Source organism: Thermobia domestica, chromosome 10 (assembly GCF_964235325.1).
Source record: "Thermobia domestica chromosome 10, izTheDome1.hap1.1, whole genome shotgun sequence".
Taxonomy (NCBI): domain Eukaryota; kingdom Metazoa; phylum Arthropoda; class Insecta; order Zygentoma; family Lepismatidae; genus Thermobia; species Thermobia domestica.
The window spans coordinates 93875458-93896311 of NC_137463.1; the positions used below are offsets into that span (position 1 = coordinate 93875458).

The window sequence follows — 20854 nt, forward strand, 5'->3', positions numbered from 1 at the left end:
GCTTGTTTCTGAGATTAATTTCTAGCTTTTACCTCTTCGATTGATGAGAATATAATTGCTCTTGTAGCTCACCGACCAGGAACTGCCTACAAAAATAATTATCTTGATTGCAGTACAGTAGAGCTGCTTAAAAGTTCTTTATTTTGATATCGCTTTATTTTACTTCTTCCCGGAAAGGGTATATCAAAATTATTTTTGCGAAATCCTTAAATTGCAATATAATATTTTTGAGAAATACGTAAAAAGAAGGGACTAGCGAATGCACTTACTATCTAACTTAAATGTTTATTTCGATAGAGAAAGCTCAATGTTTTTGTGTTTCAAAGTTACACATACAATATAAATGGATCATATACAGGGCGTTTCAAAACAACACCGACAACGTTTGGGAGGCGATTCCTGACAGCAAAATAAGACAAAAATTATAGACCAACCTGAGTGCACAAATGCTTCCTTTCGGAGTTTTAGGCTGCCGAAAACATGAAAAACTGAGCTTTAAAGATCCATAGCTCCAATACTATGGGACCTACCCTAGTCGGGTCAAGACTTCACTTAGGAACTAGTATGTGCTTTATCCAGATATCCATGTTTCAGAATACTGCGGTACTTCCGCAACAGTTTTTACAGAAATACTTGTTGAGTACTTCAAATTATATGCCCTTAACCAAACTCCCTCTATAAAAATTGTTGCGTGAGTATCACAGGATTCTGAAACGTATTTTTGGATAGGGCACATATTAGTTCGTAAGTGAAGTCTTGACCCGACTACGATAGGTCGCATAGTTTTGGAGCTATGGACCTTTAACGTTCATTTTTTCATATTTTCGGCAGCCTGTAACTCCGAAAGGAATCATTTGTGCACCAAGATTGGTCTATACTTTTTTGTCTTATCTTGGTGTCAGGAATCACGTCCCAAAAGTTGTCGGTGTATAGATATAGATATAGTTGATAATCGGATTCGCGTATTTTCGTATGTACTTCTAATATTGGGTACACCATGTGTAACGTGTTTCGCAGGAGTAATAAACGTTGACAATTCCCTTAATAATAATAATAATAATAATAATAATAATAATAATAATAATAATAATAATAATAATAATAATTAAAACAATCCTTTTATAAAATGTACTAAAACATTTTTTGCGCGTAAAACGGAGAAACTATATTAAGATTAAAAACATTGAACGCGATTGATTACAGTTATAATCAGGGGTAAAACTGAAGGGGAACGCGGGGGACGTCGTCCCTCACTTCCAAACAATATCTGTGGTTCCTCTCCATTTCGTAAAAAATACAGCGGACAAAGATAGGCACGGGGACAACGTGACATCATGCATGCTCCTGGTTATAATGAATTATAGCGAACCACTTCCGTGATATCCAGAAGAACTTTAGCTCAACCTTGAAAAGAGCTCACAATGCTTGTAGCATTTCTTCATTAAACCCCGTCAAAAATAAAATAAAATAAAAATAAAAGCACTTTATAAAACCAATATTTTAAAAGTGCTTTTACTTAGAGTTATTATCTTTGCCATGGTGGCTCAGTGGTAGAGTACTTACCTCTGGTGCTTGGGGTCCTTGGTTCGATCCCCGGCCAAGTTAGCTTGGGTTTTCTCGGGGTACTCCCACTGTCTCATTCCACCAACTCTTCCATCATCATTCACTTGGTTTTTAATAATCGTCTCCGTTACCCTAATGGGTATAATCGTAGGACGTTAAACTGAAAGATTTCAGTTCATTCCATTTTTATTTTTTATTGTAAGATGTTTCAGGTTTAGTTAGTTTTTGATCGGATCTTAGGAAGGGGATGTTACTAGATACTTAGCTATACAATTATTTTAATTAATAAACCCTGGTTATCTGTTTTACGGTTTTTCAAACATGTTGATATGCAGTTAAAATAACAACTAGTCATCTGCAACCACCCAAACTTCTGTGCGAAGTTGGGTTGTATAAGCAGCAAGAACTCGATGATTATTTCTAGATAATTAATTTTATTAATTTTACAATAAAGAGTTGAGTCACAACTAAAATTATGTGGAAACTATTGTAATGTCATCGCGTTTACGTGTCGAGAAAATAAACAAATCGGATCTCTACTTAGTATGAAAGCACATGAAATTGACTTTATCAAACAGGAAAGTAATCGAATGAAAACATTGTGAAACGTAAAGAAAGAAAAAAAAAAAATTCCGGTCGGCAAGTGAAGATGTTACTTAGACGACCACTTCATTTAGCGGAGTGAGAACGTCGTACTAGTGAGATCGGTCAAAGACCCAGTGCGGTGGTTCCTTTCTTTTCATTCAGAAAGCTGCGGCGTACGTTTGTTCATTTATAAGATCAAGGTATGTTTCTTTTTAGCAATAATTATTATAATATGAAACAATATCCATTTCGGACTTAACGATTTAGAGCAGATGCACTTAGCGTTTGATATTCTGGTTTATATCCGTTCTTGGCTTTCTAGGGTTGAAATTTTCTCTCTCTCTCTCTCTCTCTCTCTCTCTCTCTCTCTCTCTCTCTATATATATATATATATATATATATATATATATATATATATATATATATATATATATATATATATATATATATATATATATATATATATATATATATATATATATATATATAGATATAGATATATATAGATATATATATAAGCCAAGAGCGGATATAAACCAGATTATCAAACGCTATTTAATATTTCATTGGGTCGTTTATAGCTGCAGCAGCTGTCTATATTTGTTTACGATGACTGATTCCATGAGTGAAAACGGATATTGAATAATGCTAGAAAGCCTTTATCTAAATTAATGCACGTAATGTGATCATTGGTATGGAAATATAGCTTTTGTGTCGTTATAGTTAGTTAGCAACGGTATTAAAGAGCTTTCTGACCATTAATATAACAATTGTGTATTCAGTTTTTTGAATTCCAATAGCATTTAGCTAATACCTTCGATATTTCCGTGTACATTTATTCTGTAATGATTTTCAAATCAGGGCCATTAAGAACTAGGAAATGTTTACAGGTTTGTATCGGCGTTCGGCATTCTTTATAGAAGTAATGTATATGTAGTTACAAATATAGTTACTCTATTCTCTTTTACAACGTGTACTGTATGCAGAATGAATTTGCACATACGCTACTAGTCACTGTTGCCTGAAATCCACTGCTTCGACTTCACTTTTTCTTTGGTGTGTTTAGAAAATACTTCATACAGTGCAAATTCTGGATCTGTGATTTCAAAAGTAAGGTTTCTTACATTTTAGAAATACAAACATTTACTTTCAATAATGTATACATCATTTTGAACCTTGTACAGCGGGGGACACTTCTAAATGGTACACCTTAGCCGTAAATCTCCATATGGCTGTACCATTTAGAAGTGTCCCCCGCTGTACATTTATCTATTTTTCTACAAAATCGCCATTTCAGTAGATGCATGTTTGTAGGTGCTGTGGCTGTTTTTGTATGTCCATATCATGTCAGCTTATGTATTTGAGGAAGCGTTGGACCTCATCTTTTGTCTCGTCTTCGTTGCTAAAGAACATTCCGTCCAAATGCTCATTCAACTTACAATGCCAAACAGGTACTAGTCACTGGTTTACTCAACCTTCGTGACTGTCTTGCAGGAAATTAATGGTATCCCGCTCCTTTTCTCCCCGTGAATTTTAGTACGACCAGCTGCAAACTCTCTACACCACTTGCAGACGACTCGCCATACACCTCCGTCAATTAGCGATGAATTGTAATCGGTTTAACACCTTTTGTGTGCAAAAACTGAATAAGTACTCGCACTTCGCACTTGGCTGTAGCGCCAAGCGGGAGCTTCATTATATTACAAACGGCTGGCAAGTCAAGACTAAGCGTCGTGGGTCGCAGCGAGATGCGCGCAGGCATGTTTGAGAGTAGAAAAAACACAACGGTGTTGCCAACAGCCATACGAACACTTCCCTACGTCCCCAGCGCTTTGGTGACCTTACTTTCGGGATTATCCTGGTATATACAAAAGAAACTGGTACACATTTACAGGCACGTGCTAAAGTAAATAATATTCAAGGAATAGATTTTAGATAGACTTGACTGGTGTTCTGTTTGAAGTTGTCGCTAACATCTTCCATTTATTCTTAGTCTGTGTGTGGTGGTAGTGAGCACTTGTGACTTTGACGATTTTTTTTTTTTTTTTTTTTTGTTTGTTTGTTTTAACAGAAATATTCTCATTCAGATGGCAGGAAAATTACTTTGACCAATGCAAAACTACTGATTTAGGACGTTAAAAATATATTAAAATGATTCAGATACATCTTCAGATGTAACACTTCGAGAATATGCTCTGTCTAAATATACATTTGGATATTTACATAGGTATTTTTTTAAAAAAATAATCCGGGCTTTAGTTATAAGTTAATGTCCTCATTCTGACCTAAGATTACCTACTCTGTGTAATATCATACATTAATTGCAATATTCTTTTTCTCTTCCGACTTTTATGTTCCATCATATATTCTGTCACCTCTTTAATATTCTTGGATATGTCTTACCTTAGACTTTCCAAGACAAGATTAACTTTTTTTTTTTTTTTTGAAAATTATCTTATCAATTCATTGAATGTTCCTGTGACTGTTAACACTTTTCGCTCCCAGAGGGACACGCAAATCTCACATTCTTTAGAAAGACGCCATATTTTCTTATCTCTTTTAAATAACATATTGGACCAGTTTTCTCGTTCTTTATATGCTTAATACATAGATCCGTCGATGCAAAAGCACTGCAGTAGATGTTTTGAGTGTATCCTGAATCACACAGAATTTGTTCATTTCGAGATTTTTTAAAAAGAAAACATATCGGATGTAGTCTGAATTATTGTAGCTATTTATACCGGACGTATATAACTTCCATATTACAATAATTCATATTAATATACATTTCCCTTATCGAAACGTTTTGTTTACTTTATCATCTTCCTGTGTGTGTTTACCAAGCCCTCGTTAACTGAAATGACCACATGCCAGATAACATTCCTTAAGGAAGCGCATGGATTCATAGAATAACTGAAGTAAATTAGTTCAAATAATTGCATAACAAGTAAACAAATACATCTTAGCACACAAATATATCACATTTTTAAAAAGCAATACAAATGTATGTTCCACGAGCTGATAGACACCGGACAAAGGTCTAGGGTCCCTAAATTATACGTATGCTTCTAGGTATGAGAGTTTTGTATCCCGTAAGTTAGTTTATATTGTCAGTAAATACTTTTAATACCTCTGCTATTCTATATTTGATTTATCCAATATATGTTGTAAAAGAATTTCACTCTTTTAAAGACTGAAAATCTCATTCCGGATGTCGCCTATTGGTAAACATATTGCGTGTAAATGTGTGCAAGTAGATTCTGGAAGTTTTCTTTCTTCTGAGTTTAGAAGCTTTTTCACTGTTTCAAGTCTGTATTTTAAGTATTCATATAATTTATCTTTCTTTTATCACTTCGCCTCTGTGTAGTCAATTGAACAACATTTTTGACGTAAACAACAATTTCTACTTACATGACTCTTCATTTAGCGTTTCAGTACGGATAATATACATATAATTTTGGTTTGGAATTCTATATTTTACTGAAAGAATCACCGGTAAAGTTTCCAGTACTTCTGTAAGTGCTTGGGGCATTTTTTTTTTCGTACCTGCTTCAATTGATACACGGAACAGAATTACATACAGTATATCGCAAGCTTTTCTCCAGAGGCATATCTAGAACGTAAGAACACGGAGGAGAAGGGACCAACCAGAACTCAGACTATGAAAGATATATCATGAGTTTACAATAAACTTTCAAAAATATACAGGTAATAGCTTCAATTATTCTTGTTATTCAAAAACTGGGGGGGGGGCTATTTTCTTTTTCTCGTTATTTCTTCCTGTATGCTACAGATCTTGTTTGTTAGATATGGAAACAGATTATTAAAGATATTCATCTAAGTGCTTCTTTCACGTAAAGTCGAAGATCAGCACATAGCTGTTTGGTTCGTCGGTGGTTGAATTTGAGTTAACATCTCTTTCAGCACCGAAGCCACATGAGACGTAGACCTACAGCATAATGTAGAATCGCAACCATATGAACTCCCATCCGGAATCGAACTTAAAGTTTCCTGCGCGCTAATCCTACAGCCACAAGGGTGCTTTGGTCCGATTCTCGGGTGGGTACATATCTTTCTTTTTTTTTCTTTCTTGTTAACTCAGCATTGTTGAATTAAGAGTTACAATTATGAGATGACCATACATTATTCAACTCTCGCGTGCTGTTGTGGTAAAGTGTTTAAGTTTTGAGATTTAGTTATAATAGTAAATTTTCAAGGTTTTATTGATTTTAGAATTGTTTATAATAAAAAGTTTTGTTTTCCTGATATTAGTAAAGGTAGCATATGAATGTTAGTAGTAGTACAAAGAAAAACGAAGGAGATAATATATGATAATAGAAATGGAACTTAGCGCCATATGATGTAGAATATAGATGAGTCTCTGGCTACACAGCTCCTCTGGTCCTTCAACAATAAATCTGCCATTAGCGTTCATCGAAATCTAGTGGACCTAATGGACTTTAAGTCATGACGTCACATTATGCTATTAAATGTAACTCGTTGAATTTCTTTTAATTCTTAATGTGCTAAAGCTGGAGTAGATTTATGTTATGTTATTTAGGTTCCTCAAATCACATGGAATATCATTCTCTGAAATCTTTAAATATGATTAAACTTGTTTTGCAATATATTACACTACAATAAGGCTAACCAGATTTAGAATATATATATATATATATATATATATAAAGACACTTGGCAAATTGGCATAATTTGACAAATTTATGTTGGTATAATTATTGTTATATTGCTGTCTATGCGAGTGAGAAAGCTTTTCAAAGTAACCTATTCTTTTTATTTATTTAACCTTACTTCAATTTTTATTTTTACATTACCTTTTAACAGTTATTCTTAACTGTAACCCACTGTAACATAAATTAATCGTACTTTAATTAACAAAATTACCTATAAATTTTCAAAAAGTGGCCCCCATATTCTTAATTTGAACCGTCGTTTGTTCGATAAAATGTTAAACTATTTTACAAAATTTCAATATCTTTCCAAACGAAAACAACAATGAGATTTAAGAACACATAAAATTAGACTTACACGACTGCGAGCCAAAAACGGGACTTAAAAAGGAACAGTTTGCAGTTTTCTTGGGTCACCAGACGACTTCCTAAATAAAAGGAACAATCCCGTCTGATCATACTACACTGCAATAGTACAATATAATATTTTACACCCAGTCTTACCATAAATACTGTCCCAAAGTTTTAAATACATTGGGGAAAAAATGGTTAGAAATATTCTGATGAGTTACAAGGATACATTAGGAAGCAGAATAACAAATAATTATTCAAAATGGTTACCATTAGCATACACACAATCCTTAAGTCTGTGACCACTCATCAATTGCATTACGGAATACATCAACTGGAAAATCTGCAGCTGCCTTCCGAAGAGACCGTTTTAAACTTTTAATATTGGGATGTCTCGCTTTACAAGCCATCTCCTGAAACTTGGAACACAATTTGTAGTCTAAAGGGTTTAGGTCCGGACTTGCAGAAGACCAATCTGAAGTAGAAGTGAAGACTGGACTTTGCCTCCGGCCACTGCTGCGTTGTCCGTTTTTTATGTGCTGGGGCAGAGTCCTGCTGGAAGTTCCAGTTCTGTTCATGGAAGAGGGTGTTGGTGAGATTCTTGACTAGTCTCTCAAGCACTGTCTTCTGGTATAATTTGGCTGACATTTTTACCTCCTTTTCATAGAAGTAGAGTTCCGTTGTGCCTTCGTATTCACCATGACTGAGGAAGGATCCAGATCCCTTTGGATTCTTGAAGCCTTTCCGCCAGCTTCTCTAGAGGATGTAGCATATATTCTGTCATTTTGGGCACTGAAAGTCTCCGCGATACTGAAAATCTTTTCATCAGTGAAAAGGATTCGACAGTGCCATTTACTACGTAATGCTTAAGTAAGCGCTTTGCTTTTAGGAGCCTCTGGGTCTTCAGTTCATTTGTCAGGAGATGTCCTTTGTGTTGTTTGTAAACATAGAGTCCCAGGTCACTGCTTAACGTGACAGACGTAGACATATCTTTTGCTGACGAGCAATAACTGATTGTTTCCTAACTGGATTTCGTCGGACACGCACCGCCATTAAGTTCTGGTGTTCGTAGTGTGCGTGGTCTTCCTTATCGCGGGTGATCTATCACAGTTCCAGTCCCAACAGAGCGCTGGATAATGGGGTAAACGTTTTTTTTTTCAGTTTGTAACTAATGGAGGTTTTGGAAATCTCTCCTGGTGATTTTCCTACCTTATGCAGTGCTATCACAGCCACAAGCAACACGATTTTCATACTCGCCCAATTCCATCTTGAACACTTACAACTGATACCGTTACACTTCCTTAGTTCATCCAGTAATGACTCACTCTTCACGATACCGCCTTTGACGTCACTCGCCTGTACAGGCGGAATTATAGCCACCGTCAAAAGATCGGACAGTATTTGTGTTAAGACTAGGTAGCACGATATTTTGTTATAAGGAGTAGCATTAAGTTGACATTGATAGAAGATTGATGAACACATCTACATTACATTAATGTAAAACGTGTGCATGCCAGTGGTGGAACGGGTCATAAAGTCGTGATCCGGAAGATCTGAAGGCACTTAGTATCGAGACCCAGAACCATTACTCGAAGATCCGGGCAGAACCGATGTGACCCGGAGACGATGAAACATCATCATAGGGATGGGGAGTATATGCGAGGTAACTAATATAATTCTAACAAACGATTCAGCAATCATGTAAACTGTATTAGTCAGAATAGTCTTTGGAAAACGAAAATTCGCATTGGGAAAGAAGGAGAGGTTACAGATTGTGTTTGTTTTGAAAACGTTGCATGTGTTGTAATAAATACTCGAATAGAATAATGATAATGCTCTTTATAAGGCATGGAAACATAAACATATAAACATATATTCCATCTCACGAACTTTCAAATATTGTTTCATTTCAGGACATCAGGCATGCCTGGGTCAGCTGTTGACCTAGGCTCAAACGTTGCAAGTCGTCGCTCTCGAGGCTTGTCGGATATCGACCCGAAGTATGTCTCGAAGGTAAGCATTTGTATCATAAGGAAAGAATACAATGTGGACATTTATAAAATGGATAGTTTGAGGTGCAAATAAAATTACACTCACAAATACCGAAGTTTTCAGCAGACAGAAAGCAAATTTGTGAACTCTGTTTGCCTACTCCGGACTCAAATATTTTAGAAGCTTCCTTGTAAGAGATTGTGACGTTTTATCTTCTTATAATATTATACCTTATAGCTTTTGTGGGATCTAGTATGTGAGGCTGTAATAGCTTTTTCCCCTAGGCTCGTCAGCAACTTATTTAATGTGGTTTAGAAGAATTTAGGGAAAGGAAAGCGTATTTTGTGAAAACGTCTGCATGGTCGTCTTTTAGGAGGACAGGGACCGTACCTTCCCCCGAAGTTTGAAATTAATATGTCGTAATACTATAGCAATACAGTAACAAGAAATATGTGTAACTGTACTTGCATCCGAGGAGAATCTTTCCCTCCACCCTCAAAGCAAAACCTGAAAATGATCTTGTGTATTAGCAGTATTTATAAGCACAAAATATAAGGAAAACAATACCCTTGCGTTGTTTGTGTAAAAAGAAATTTAGATAGCGATATACATGTTATATTTGAAGGGAATTCAGACTTCCGATTTTCTCTTCTCTCATAGTAAAGATGTACGGACTCGCGAACAGAGTCTTTGAATACAAGTAAATGTGTAATCTGATTTTAGCGTTTTTTCTTTTCTTTTCCTTGTGTTTGTTTCTTTTTCTTTCTTTTTCCTTTCTTTTCTTTTCTTTTTTGTTTTTGTAAATATTGGTTTAACTCTGGTTTTTCAAACTTAATTTTCTCTGAATAAGGTATGGGGACTATGTTGGTCGGTGGCGCAAGGTTTAATACTGATTTTACTGAAATAAAGATAGTAATTATTAAGTATATAAAAATCTTAATAAAAATGTATGACTGTGTATGTGTGAAAGAGAGAGAGGAGGAAGAGGTTTTCAGCTTTGAAGTAAATATTCGAAGACATAGGTGGCAGAGCGATAATATATATATATATATATATATATATATATCGGAAATTAGGTAATAAACCACCGATTTTCATTTGTCAAAATTCCATGTTCTTAAACTTGTGGGTGTGAGTAATTCTTTCCGCAGGAAATAATAATAAAAATTGCAATCACTTGTATTAGAATTATATGTTTATGGCTTCATATTTATAGAATAGAAATTGGCGTGTGGTTTTGCCCTGTAATAACCTCAGTACGGATGATAAATGCAAGTGAATAACGAAATAATTTAAGACATACATGTATGTATCACACATTATTTGTGGTAATATTATTTTTTTAACGATATATTCTCGTATCCTTATAGAGAACCTCAGAAGTTGAAAATTTTTAGCAGAGAATGAATCATGAATGTAGTACATCTACACTCGTGTCCTCATATTGTGAAAATGAAGCTTCTGCTAAAATCTAAGTATATGATTTTATTTACTACTTATCCCATATGATATGGAATTGAAGCTTCGATCCCGTACCAGTCACGGATCTGCGGAAATAGTAGAGATGAAACTGCCTTTCGAAAAACTAACGTTTTTCTTCTAAGGTCAGTTAGTTTCGCGATACGTAGAGTCTGTATGTCTCCTTACAATCCTACAATCCGAACTAATACTATGAAGAATTTCCTGTAAGTAGTCCAAACGTCAGTGTTGTTGAAAAGCTACCTCTGTCATTCAAGTACATGATAATTGATATTATGTTTACGTGCCAAGTGATCGAAGTGGAGAGGAATAGTGTTCTCAGACTTAACAGGTCTTATACTACATTTTTTCTTTCAAGTGAGAATTGAAAAGAAATTAAAAATAAGTAAGGACTGTTTCATAAATTTGCTTGTTCCACTTAGAATCCTGCATGCCATAATATTCAATATCACATTACAATTACATAGTTGGCCTATAACAATATATAAGGTGTTTTTATTTTATTTTAAACTCACGGATTTCATTTGGATCTAGAATTTCTAACTGAAGTCCGATTTTCATACGGTTTGTGGCAAATGATCAAGGAAGGATGTGAGATAATGGGACTATGTTTACTGGTTTAAATTCACCGGGGTATTATCTATCAATATATCCTCAAGAAAAACAGTAAATATTCGCCAGTATACCTTACAAGTGGAATGAGGTTTTGGATTTTTGAAGCGAAATTGCAGAATACAAATTAAATGTTAGTGAAAATACAAATGAAGTGTTAGTGGTAACACCCATAAATCACATGTTGAATAGGTATAGTCAGTTTCTTGCAACAAATGACGGAGAGATTTCTTGGGCGACCTAAGTTGTCGATAACTGACATCTTCCATAACACCCGCCTGCAAGGTCCGATGCTTCTCTGTCTCACTCAGAAGCGGTCCTGTTTCTTCCAATGTATTCACTAGCCACCATATTATGTTCCTGTCTGGGATACACCAGTAAACATAGTTCTATAAATCTCCCATCCTTCCTTGATCATTTGCCACAAACCGCAAAAAATCGGACTTCAGTTAGAAATTCTAGACCCAAATGAAATCCGTGAATTTAAAAAATATCACCCTTTATGAAATTCATACATTCGTTCAAACTGTTCCGTTATTCTTCACAAAAATACTTTATTCGGATTTCGTTATCTCGAGCTTACGCTCATTGTCTAAGAGATCCGCCCCCTCGAAACGACTCTTCTGGATCCGCTAGTGACCAGTAGGCCAAAAGCTAGCGTCCTAAACTATTAGTGTTCAGTCTCGGTGTTATCAATTTGTTTCAAAATCACAGCTTTTTGAAATTTTCGTTGTCACGCCTATAGTTTCTAGGAGAAAAAAAAACAATACTATAAATATTTATTATTAGGCTGCTTGCTTTTGATAGTACGAAAGAGTTCGGAAAATTTTTTTCCATTATTTTAGGTACACTCTGTATATACATTGTCATAGCGCCAATAAGTAAATGTGTGACTAAGAGAAAAAAAAAATACTTTTTTTAAAAAAATCTTTTTCATGAAACTTCAGTCATTAGAAAAACGGGTGTGACGACATGATAAGGTATTATTTCCGCTTCTAAGAAGATTGGATTTTTTAAAAACTGTGATGCATGTTCTTGGTCTGTTTTTCTTTTTCTTTCTTCCAAATAAACAGACTGTTCGTTCAACATTGATGATGACGGGGAATTAAATAAAATGAAAAATATATATAAAAAAGAACTGTCATCTTGAAATGGTCGTGACACTGAGATTAAACATCTTGATACACGCCCAACAACAAGGAAACAAAGTTATTATTAGGTTGAGTTCATAAGCAGTCTGGCGTATCAGAAAAAAAAAAGAATAAAAAACTACAGTGCGTTTGATTACACAACGTTTTATACAATTTTCTTCACTTCAGTAGCAATGTGAGAATATGAACCGTAGTTTTGTATTATTAATACACTCTATTTCAAGGTTATTCAGACACAAATGGAACTGAACTGGAGCGTTAAGGGAAGGTGTGTGAAATTCTTAATTTAATATATAGTTTGTTCCTGAATATATTCGAGGAAGGAATATTTTTCTTGCTTTCCGTACTTTTATATTTTTAAAAGAAAATCGTTTGTAGTTTTTGTTTTTTCTTAAAATATATAGGCATAGTACAAGATGGACCATTTATCTGATTGTAACTTTTAAACTATTAGCCCAGTCAATGAAGGTCAAAAAACATCAAAGTTCGGAAAAAATTTGGGTAAAGCTGATTTTCTCTCAAGTGATAGACCACTATGAGGGGAACATTTTCCCAAAAGTCCCCGCCCCTCCCCCTGGAGCTTCTCCCCCCACGCCCCCTCAAAGTTAAAAAATGGGCGTTTTAGAAAAAAGGCCGTATCTTCAAAACTAATGGACATATTGACATGCTTCTTTTTCTCTCGTAATCTGTGAAATGTGTTCTACAATTTCGTATTCCTTAAAGTTTTTCATATACCTAATGGTTTCTTGGCAATTTTAACCTAAAGAGTAAAAAATGAAAAAAATCGCCCGCGCCATTTTGTTTTTCCTCTTATATTTCCTTAGTGAATTGTGATATGGAAAAATGTTTCAAATAAATCTTAATGAGCATAAAATTATCTTTCCAACGGTGTATATATTGTGGGGGTTACTCTTAAAATTAGCCATGTAGCGAGGTAAGTTTGAAGACGAGCGGGCTCAAATTTTCGCCTCAAATATCATGGAGGGATAAAATGCATAACACTAAGTAAATGTGTTAAAACAGAAGTGGAGGTGAAGCGAACTCCGTTGGGAACATTTAATCCTGAAACTATTCGTATTCTTTCGTATGGCAAAAAAAAAAAAAAAAGTCACCGTAGTGGGCTCTCCAATATTTTTGTGGAAGATCTTAATGACTTGAAAGTTACCGGAGGAATTGAATGTCAAACGGTATATCCCATATTTCCAATGAATGTTTTGTGGATTGCTGGCGCAGATATGCAGCCTGGGTGGAATGGATTCATGACCTCCGTAATGAGTAGAAGAGAAGATTGTGAGGATACATATATATTAGGAATTCCCTTTATAAACATGGATCCTAGCAATCCATCAACAATTTTCTCTGCTCTCAGTTATGCTGCAGAACAATGTCAGAAGCAACGCCGTGCCTGTATTGTTACGTTCGATCAACCATTGTTTTTAAAGGCGGCTGAAATTGTAGCGTCAGCAAATCCCAACAATGAAGTGTCAAAAATTATTCTTAGGCTAGGAGGATTCCATCTATTAATGTCTTTTATGGGTGCTATTGGAAATATAATGGAAGGGAGTGGTTTGGAAGACCTATAGGCTACAGTTTACGGTAAACTGATTGTGAACCACATTTGAATGGTCACGCATACACAAGAGCTGTCCGAACATATAGCCTTACTGCTTGTGCGATTGTTAAAGAGATGAAGAGCAGTTTTCCTGAAATAAATGGCTCTCTTGCATATTTGGAAAATATTTCTAAAGATCTTCTTGAAAAGAGTTTTAATGAACAAGATGTTCTAGAAGAACCAGCTGTTAAAGAAGCTTTGAGCAAATTTAACGATTTCTTGCAGGAAATTAGAACTTTAAGCAGAACAATTAAGCTGTGGGTTAATCTCCTTAGGTGCATTGACCTTATCTTTGCTGAAAGATCAGGAAACTGAGATTTACATATGAATACAACAATTCAAATTCTCCCATATTTTCATTCTGCCGGACATCTCCCCTATGCTAAATCCGCCCACTTGTATGCACAAGAGATGTGCAAACTTTAATCAAAACTTACAAATCAAGAACTAGTTATTTTTAAGGAGAAAGGATTCTTCACTATTAGGCGGAAAGGCAAGTACTGGTCAGGAACGTGGTCTGATATGTGCATAGAACAAGATTTGATGCGACCCATGAAATCTGTTGGAGGACTGACACATGGCCGTGGCATTACTGACAATACTCTTTCAAAATGGGTACTTGGAACACCATTCTTTCTCAAAGTCCATGAGGCTGTAGAAGATTTTTTCGGAACAGCAATGCAGTTTAGCGAACAGCACGTGTAACTACGAGAATCCAGAAAGAAGAAAGACTTGTCAGACTTACAGAAGTTTACAGCTTGGTTACAAGAACACAATCCTTTTACAAAGTTGTCTGGTGAACTGGTCTCTTTGGCCACTGGGTTTGTTTGTGATGATTCAGTAAACTGTGATCAAGCATACGATGTCGGTTTGTCTACCATGAACAAAATTAAAGGTAAAAATTTCCAAGAACTCAAACTGCACAGAAAAGGTGAAGACACAGGCAGCACAGAAGTCAGCAAGAGTAAGATCAAAAGAGGTCAATATCAATTCTCAACAGCTTTTTAATCGGATATTGTGTGCCTGTGATAGCGCCAGCAAATTAAAGACATATTTCGAATATGAATTGGCAGTACGCCCACCAGCTCTGTTTGACGAAGTTTCTCTTCGAAAAGGTACAAAATCATCCTTGATGAAGGTTTTTGAAGAAGGAATCATCGAAGAACTAGATGTAAAGGATGCAACATATATTGTAGACGGAGGGTTTCTTCTTCACCATCTGCCATGGCCAAAAAATTGTACCTTAAGAACTGTCTTAGAGAACTATTGTACACATGTTCTTAATAAATATGGTCAAAAATCTATCGTTGTTTTTGATGGTTACCCTAGTGAGCCTACCACGAAAAATGAAGAACAAAACAGGAGAGAGGCGAAAAAATCTTCACAAGACATATTTTTTTGTCAAAAAACAGTCTGCGCCACGGGAAAAAACGAGTTCTTAGGTAATAGAAACAATAAGAAGAGATTATCGTTGGCACTGGGGTCTGAACTCGTGAAACGGAGATTGACTGTAATTACAGCAGAGGAAGACGCAGATGTTGACATTGTAATGACGGCCATTCAACAGTTGAAAACTGCTTCAAAAGTTATTGTTGTAGGATCTGATACTGACCTGGTAGTCTTACTTACTGCTTGGCCTCCTGAGAAAGAAAGTGCTTCTGTTTACTTCTGTAAAGAGAAAGGTGTGTGACTCCGAACACACGGTACTTCAGAATCGAAACATTGATTGAAAAGTTTGGAGATTGCCGGCAACTACTTTTGTTCTATCATGCGTTTACAGGATGTGACACGACATCGTGTTTTTATGGTATGGGCAAATTAAAAGTAATAGATATGCTCAAATCACCGGAATTTCAAAACTGGGCCAGAGTGTTTTTTGGATATTTCAAAATATAAAGGAGAAATATTATCTACAGGTGGAAATTTAGTTTTGGCTTTGTATGATTTGGGAAAATACTCAAATTTGAATGAAGCCCGATACCACAGATTTTTGTCTTTCACGAAGAAAAGTTCACTAAGATCTAACTTTGACCTGGCCAAACTACCTCCAACTTCTGAAGCGTGTAATGAACATTCGCTCAGAGTATTTTTGCAAGTACAGAAATGGTTAGGAAACAAACTTCCTGACACAGAATGGGGTTGGAGGATAGAATTAATTAAAGAAAACGGACGCTCCAAAAAGACATTGAAATCTATTCCCACATCCAAGCCATTTGCACCAGACGAGCTTCTGTACATATCATGTTCGTGTAAGCAAGGATGTAGGCAATGCTGTAAATGTAAAATAACTAAAATAGATTGCTCTGCAATGTGTGAGCACTGTATGGGCTGTCTTGCCTAAATTCACATTTCTATTCCGAGGAAGAACTTGTAGAATCATCATCCGAAAATTAAATAGTATACTGTATAGCTACGGAAGATTAAGTTGAAAATACTGCAGTAAGCATAGCGGACATGTTCAAAATTAAGATGTAAACATAATAAAAAATGTTATAGATATAATTTCATACGCTAATTGACTGAGGAGATCCAAGGCAAAAAAATAGGGAAAGCAAGAGCAAACAAAATATTTCAAATTTTTATAGTTTATTTGTTTACCGGTATCTAGAAATTATTAGATTTATAAAAAAAATAGAAAATAAAATAAAATAATTTTATCACTTTTTTTAAGAATAAAACAGAATGTGAAAATTATCAGTGTGTTGTATAGTTTTGGAGATAATACTTTTTGTCAGAAACGCTTATTTTTAAATTTGGAATGGTAATGGGGATAGAGTAAGGGTTAAAGCTTCACAGGGTTAGGTAGGACTAAACAAAAATCCTTTCCTAACAATGCAGTGGTTTATTATTTGAAAAAAAAACTTTGTTATTATTTTTTTTTCTTTCGAAATGAAACATAGTGACATATTTCAGGCGAAAATTTGAGCCCGCTCGTCTTCAAACTTACTTCGCTACATGGCTAATTTTAAGAGTAACCCCCACAATATATACACCGTTGGAAAGATAATTTTATGCTCTTTAAGATTTATTTGAAACATTTTTCCATATCAGAACTCACTAAGGAAATATAAGAGGAAAAACAAAATGGCGCGGGCGATTTTTTTCATTTTTTACTCTTTAGGTTAAAGTTGCCAAGAAACCATTAGGTTTATGAAAAACTTTAAGGAATACGAAATTGTAGAGCACATTTCACAGATTACGAAAAAAAAAGAAGCATGTCAATATGTTCATTAGTTTTGAAGATATGGCCTTTTTTCTAAAACGCCCATTTTTTAACTTTGAGGGGGCGTGGGGGGAGAAGCTCCAGGGGGAGGGGCGGGGACTTTTGGGAAAATGTTCTCTTCATAGTGGTCTATCACTTGGGAGAAAATCAGCTTTACCCAAATTTTTTCCTTGCGAAAACCTTTATTGACTGGGCTATATTAGGTAAATCTGAATTTTTGTCGATACAGGAACTTTGGAAGAAAACGTGTGGTTTTCGTATAATATATAAACTTTATTTGCTCGTCACAACATTTACACAGCAATGATACACCAATAAAACTTTTTCCTAAATAGTTAGTTTAAAAAAAAAAAAAGAATAATCAGGATTCTTTTTCTGGTTACTTAAATAAGAAACCGAAATGTAACTAAGCATTTTAATTTCGTGTGCTTCGGGAAGAAAACTGAAATTTGTGTTGATTAAGAGGCGAGACGAGAAATAAGCTTTTCTTGTCTCGTCTCATAAATGTTTGTCTAATTCTCGTTTCGATAAGCTTTCTTTGCAGGGCGTAACTTGTGGGAGGGGGGCAGGGAGGGCAACTGCCCCTCCGTTCGAAGGGGGCCCGTTTTAAGACAACATTTTCTTACGTCATATACGATACGAACATGTAATTATGAATGAAGCTTCGAACAGATTCACTACATTACATAAACAAAACAGCACAAAAGGTAAATAAAATAAAAGTCGTGGGCCCATTCCACTAAAAAAATATCTACTCTTAGGAGCCCTAGAAATAATATTAATTCGTATTTCTTTGAGATATGTCAATATTGTCCCCTTAATTTAATTTGTCATGTATGGAACGGGCCCAGAGGCATAACTAACGGCCCAGAATAACTTGCCGTGCGGGAGGGCCCACAGGCTCCAGGGGGCCCATAAAGAGTAAGAGAAAAATGGAAAAAGGGGGCCCAAATGCGCGTATTAATGCTTGTCCCCAGAAAAAAAAAACAAGTTACGGCGCTGTTTCCTTGTCTCGTTTTGCAAATTTATGTACAAAATTTATGCTCTGATTTCCAGCCCCCTTAATTTAGGTCCTCGAAGGGTGTGATATATCAACATTTAATCCATATTTATTATTGAAGTATATTATGTAATGACTTTGATAACTTTAAACGTTGATAAATACTCTTCATATTATTCGTATAGCCATTTTATCAATGTGTAGTTTATTAATAATGAATCATGTAACACTAAACGAGTGTTTGAGATCTATAAGACTTGGGTGTAGTGTTGCTCATGAGGCTCGAGAATTGTTATTTCTCGTCTCGTCTCGTTAGGCTAAAGGAGACGGTAAAGTGACAGATAAGTGAAATGGTGGAATGAAGAAAGTGGGAGGAAACGGGAGAACCCCGAGAAAACCCACGACCACGGTGTTTGTCCACCACAAAGTTCACTTGGCGGGAGCAGGGTTTGAACCCAGAACCCCAAGCACCAGAGATGAACGATCTACCACTGAGCCACCGCGCCCCCTCGTCTCGTTTCGAATTTGAAAATACACTTCACGCTTCGTGGGCAACATTAACTGAAATACAGTTTGACATATCGATTCTGTTCATGGAACCCAAAACCATAACTCGATGTGTTTCCCGGAACAGAGTGGAAATATATTTTGAGATCATCATTTGCAAACATCGTTGGGCGCAGATCATTGCAAGATGAAAGGAACCAGCTACAGCAGTTTTGTTGCGAAACCTATTTCTCTGTTATCTCTAATTTCGCTTCCAGTTCGATATCAGGTGCTTGGGGGTCCTTGGTTCGATGCCCGACCAAGTAAGTTCGTGGCGGACAACATCGTGTCCGTGGGTTTTCTCGACGTACTCCCACTTTCTCATTCCACCAATTCTTCCATTATCATTCACTTGCCTTAATCATCGTCTCCTTTAGCCTGAAGGGGATAATCGTGGGACGTTAAACTGAAATATTTCATTTCATTCTTTTTTCCATTTCGATATCAGGTTCAGTTCCAGAACCAGGACTGATTTTCTGGGAAAATTGGTCCGAAAACAATTTACAAATCCCATGCGGTTCTGAAGAGAAAATCCAATAGAACCCATTTATGACTATCGGTTCCGTTACCGTTAAAAACCTTAATACTAATAATAATAATTTACAGGTAGCGACATATTATCATGAAAAAGAGCGGTGAAAGATGAAGAGAAAAAAATATCTTACAAAAGGTGTGGATTTCAACCCAGACCCATAACTTAAATATCTCTCACCATGAAATGATTTCTACACACTTGAAGAGATACGTCATAAGCCTTTTTTTAAAAATATGTGGCAATTTAAAGGAAACTCAATACAAAAAAAAAAATGGTGTGCAAAATCATTACAACTATGTTTTCACTTCACCAGAACTAAAAGCCTAATAATATATTCTGTTTATGTTTTCCGAACATTAACACGAACCCCCTTGTGGCTATATACTTAGCGAACGTACGTTCATGCAGCAGACCTGGGTTCAATTCCCAGTAGCTCGGATCCCACATTAAGCTGTAGGTGTGTCTCATATATAGCCTTGATGTTGAATGGGGTGCTAAGCTCCAAATCAAAACTCCCTGGTGATTATGTGTTAAGTGTTCGCGTCTTTGGCGCGGAAAACCTGGGTTCTTTATCCGGCGAAGATTGTGTGGTTCAGATTTCACGCTAAACTGTAGATCCACGTCTCATATAACTTCGGTCTTTAAAGGGACACTAAATTCTTAAGTACAATGCAAATCAACCAATCGACCAATAATCCCAGAATAGGATTATCATAATAAGAGGAAAGGATAAAACCCACATTATAAACCAATTATTCTTTTAAAAAAAACGTTTTCGTGTCTTAATCATACATATTATCGAACTTCTGCATACTTTTCCCCGTTTCACACGTTTAATATTTGGAATTTGGTGTTTTCGTTTGTTTTGTAAATGACTTGTCATCCAAACGAAAATAGTTTTAAGAATGATTCTTAGAGAGTAAATTAGCGGCTTCGTAAAGCTTTCATTATGGTTCAGAGGATTAATGCTTCTTCGTAGAAACGTTCGGTAGAGCTTGCATCTGGAAGATCTCCAATGCCTTATCTGTAGTACTGACATTTACCACTTAACATTGTCACCGTGTAATTATAAGCTCTATATGCACTAGCTACTTAAATAATTTATTTTAATGAAGAATTTGACCTTTAATAAGTCTATTTGCGATTAGAAAGCATCCATATCTTGCTGTGTCTTAAGTTATGAATTGAAGATCAATGGGATATTCGTGTGCTGTGTCTGTTTGTATGTAAGTTTGTGTGTTTGCGAAAGTTCAGCGAACAGCTGACAGATGGCAGCTGATACTAGATTCGTCTCAGCTGTTCTTGTTGGTTTGTGCATAAGGCTGCTAGGTGGCAGCACAAGAGGCGAGTGATTGTTGGGTGGGGCCACAGCAGGTTCAGAATTGTTTCATGGATTGTTTCATCGTCAGTGGAGCTATGTATTGTCATTCAGCTAGGTGGGATCGTGTGTAGTTGTTTCGACATTAGATATATATATTTTTAATAGTAGGGTGTTACTCTAATTTAGAGAATAA

The 20854-nt window shown here is 35.8% G+C and overlaps 1 protein-coding gene across 3 annotated transcripts in view; it reads left to right on the plus strand.

The window, feature by feature from the left end:
- The window catches only part of LOC145662571 (rho GTPase-activating protein 32-like), a 659017-nt gene that overhangs the window by 426739 nt on the left and 211424 nt on the right, over positions 1 to 20854 (plus strand). For all 3 annotated transcript variants that reach the window (XM_081728260.1, XM_081728261.1, XM_081728259.1), the window contains one exon: positions 9104 to 9203. In XM_081728260.1, coding sequence (XP_081584386.1) covers positions 9104 to 9203 — 100 coding nt within the window. The remainder of the gene's footprint in view (positions 1 to 9103; positions 9204 to 20854) is intronic.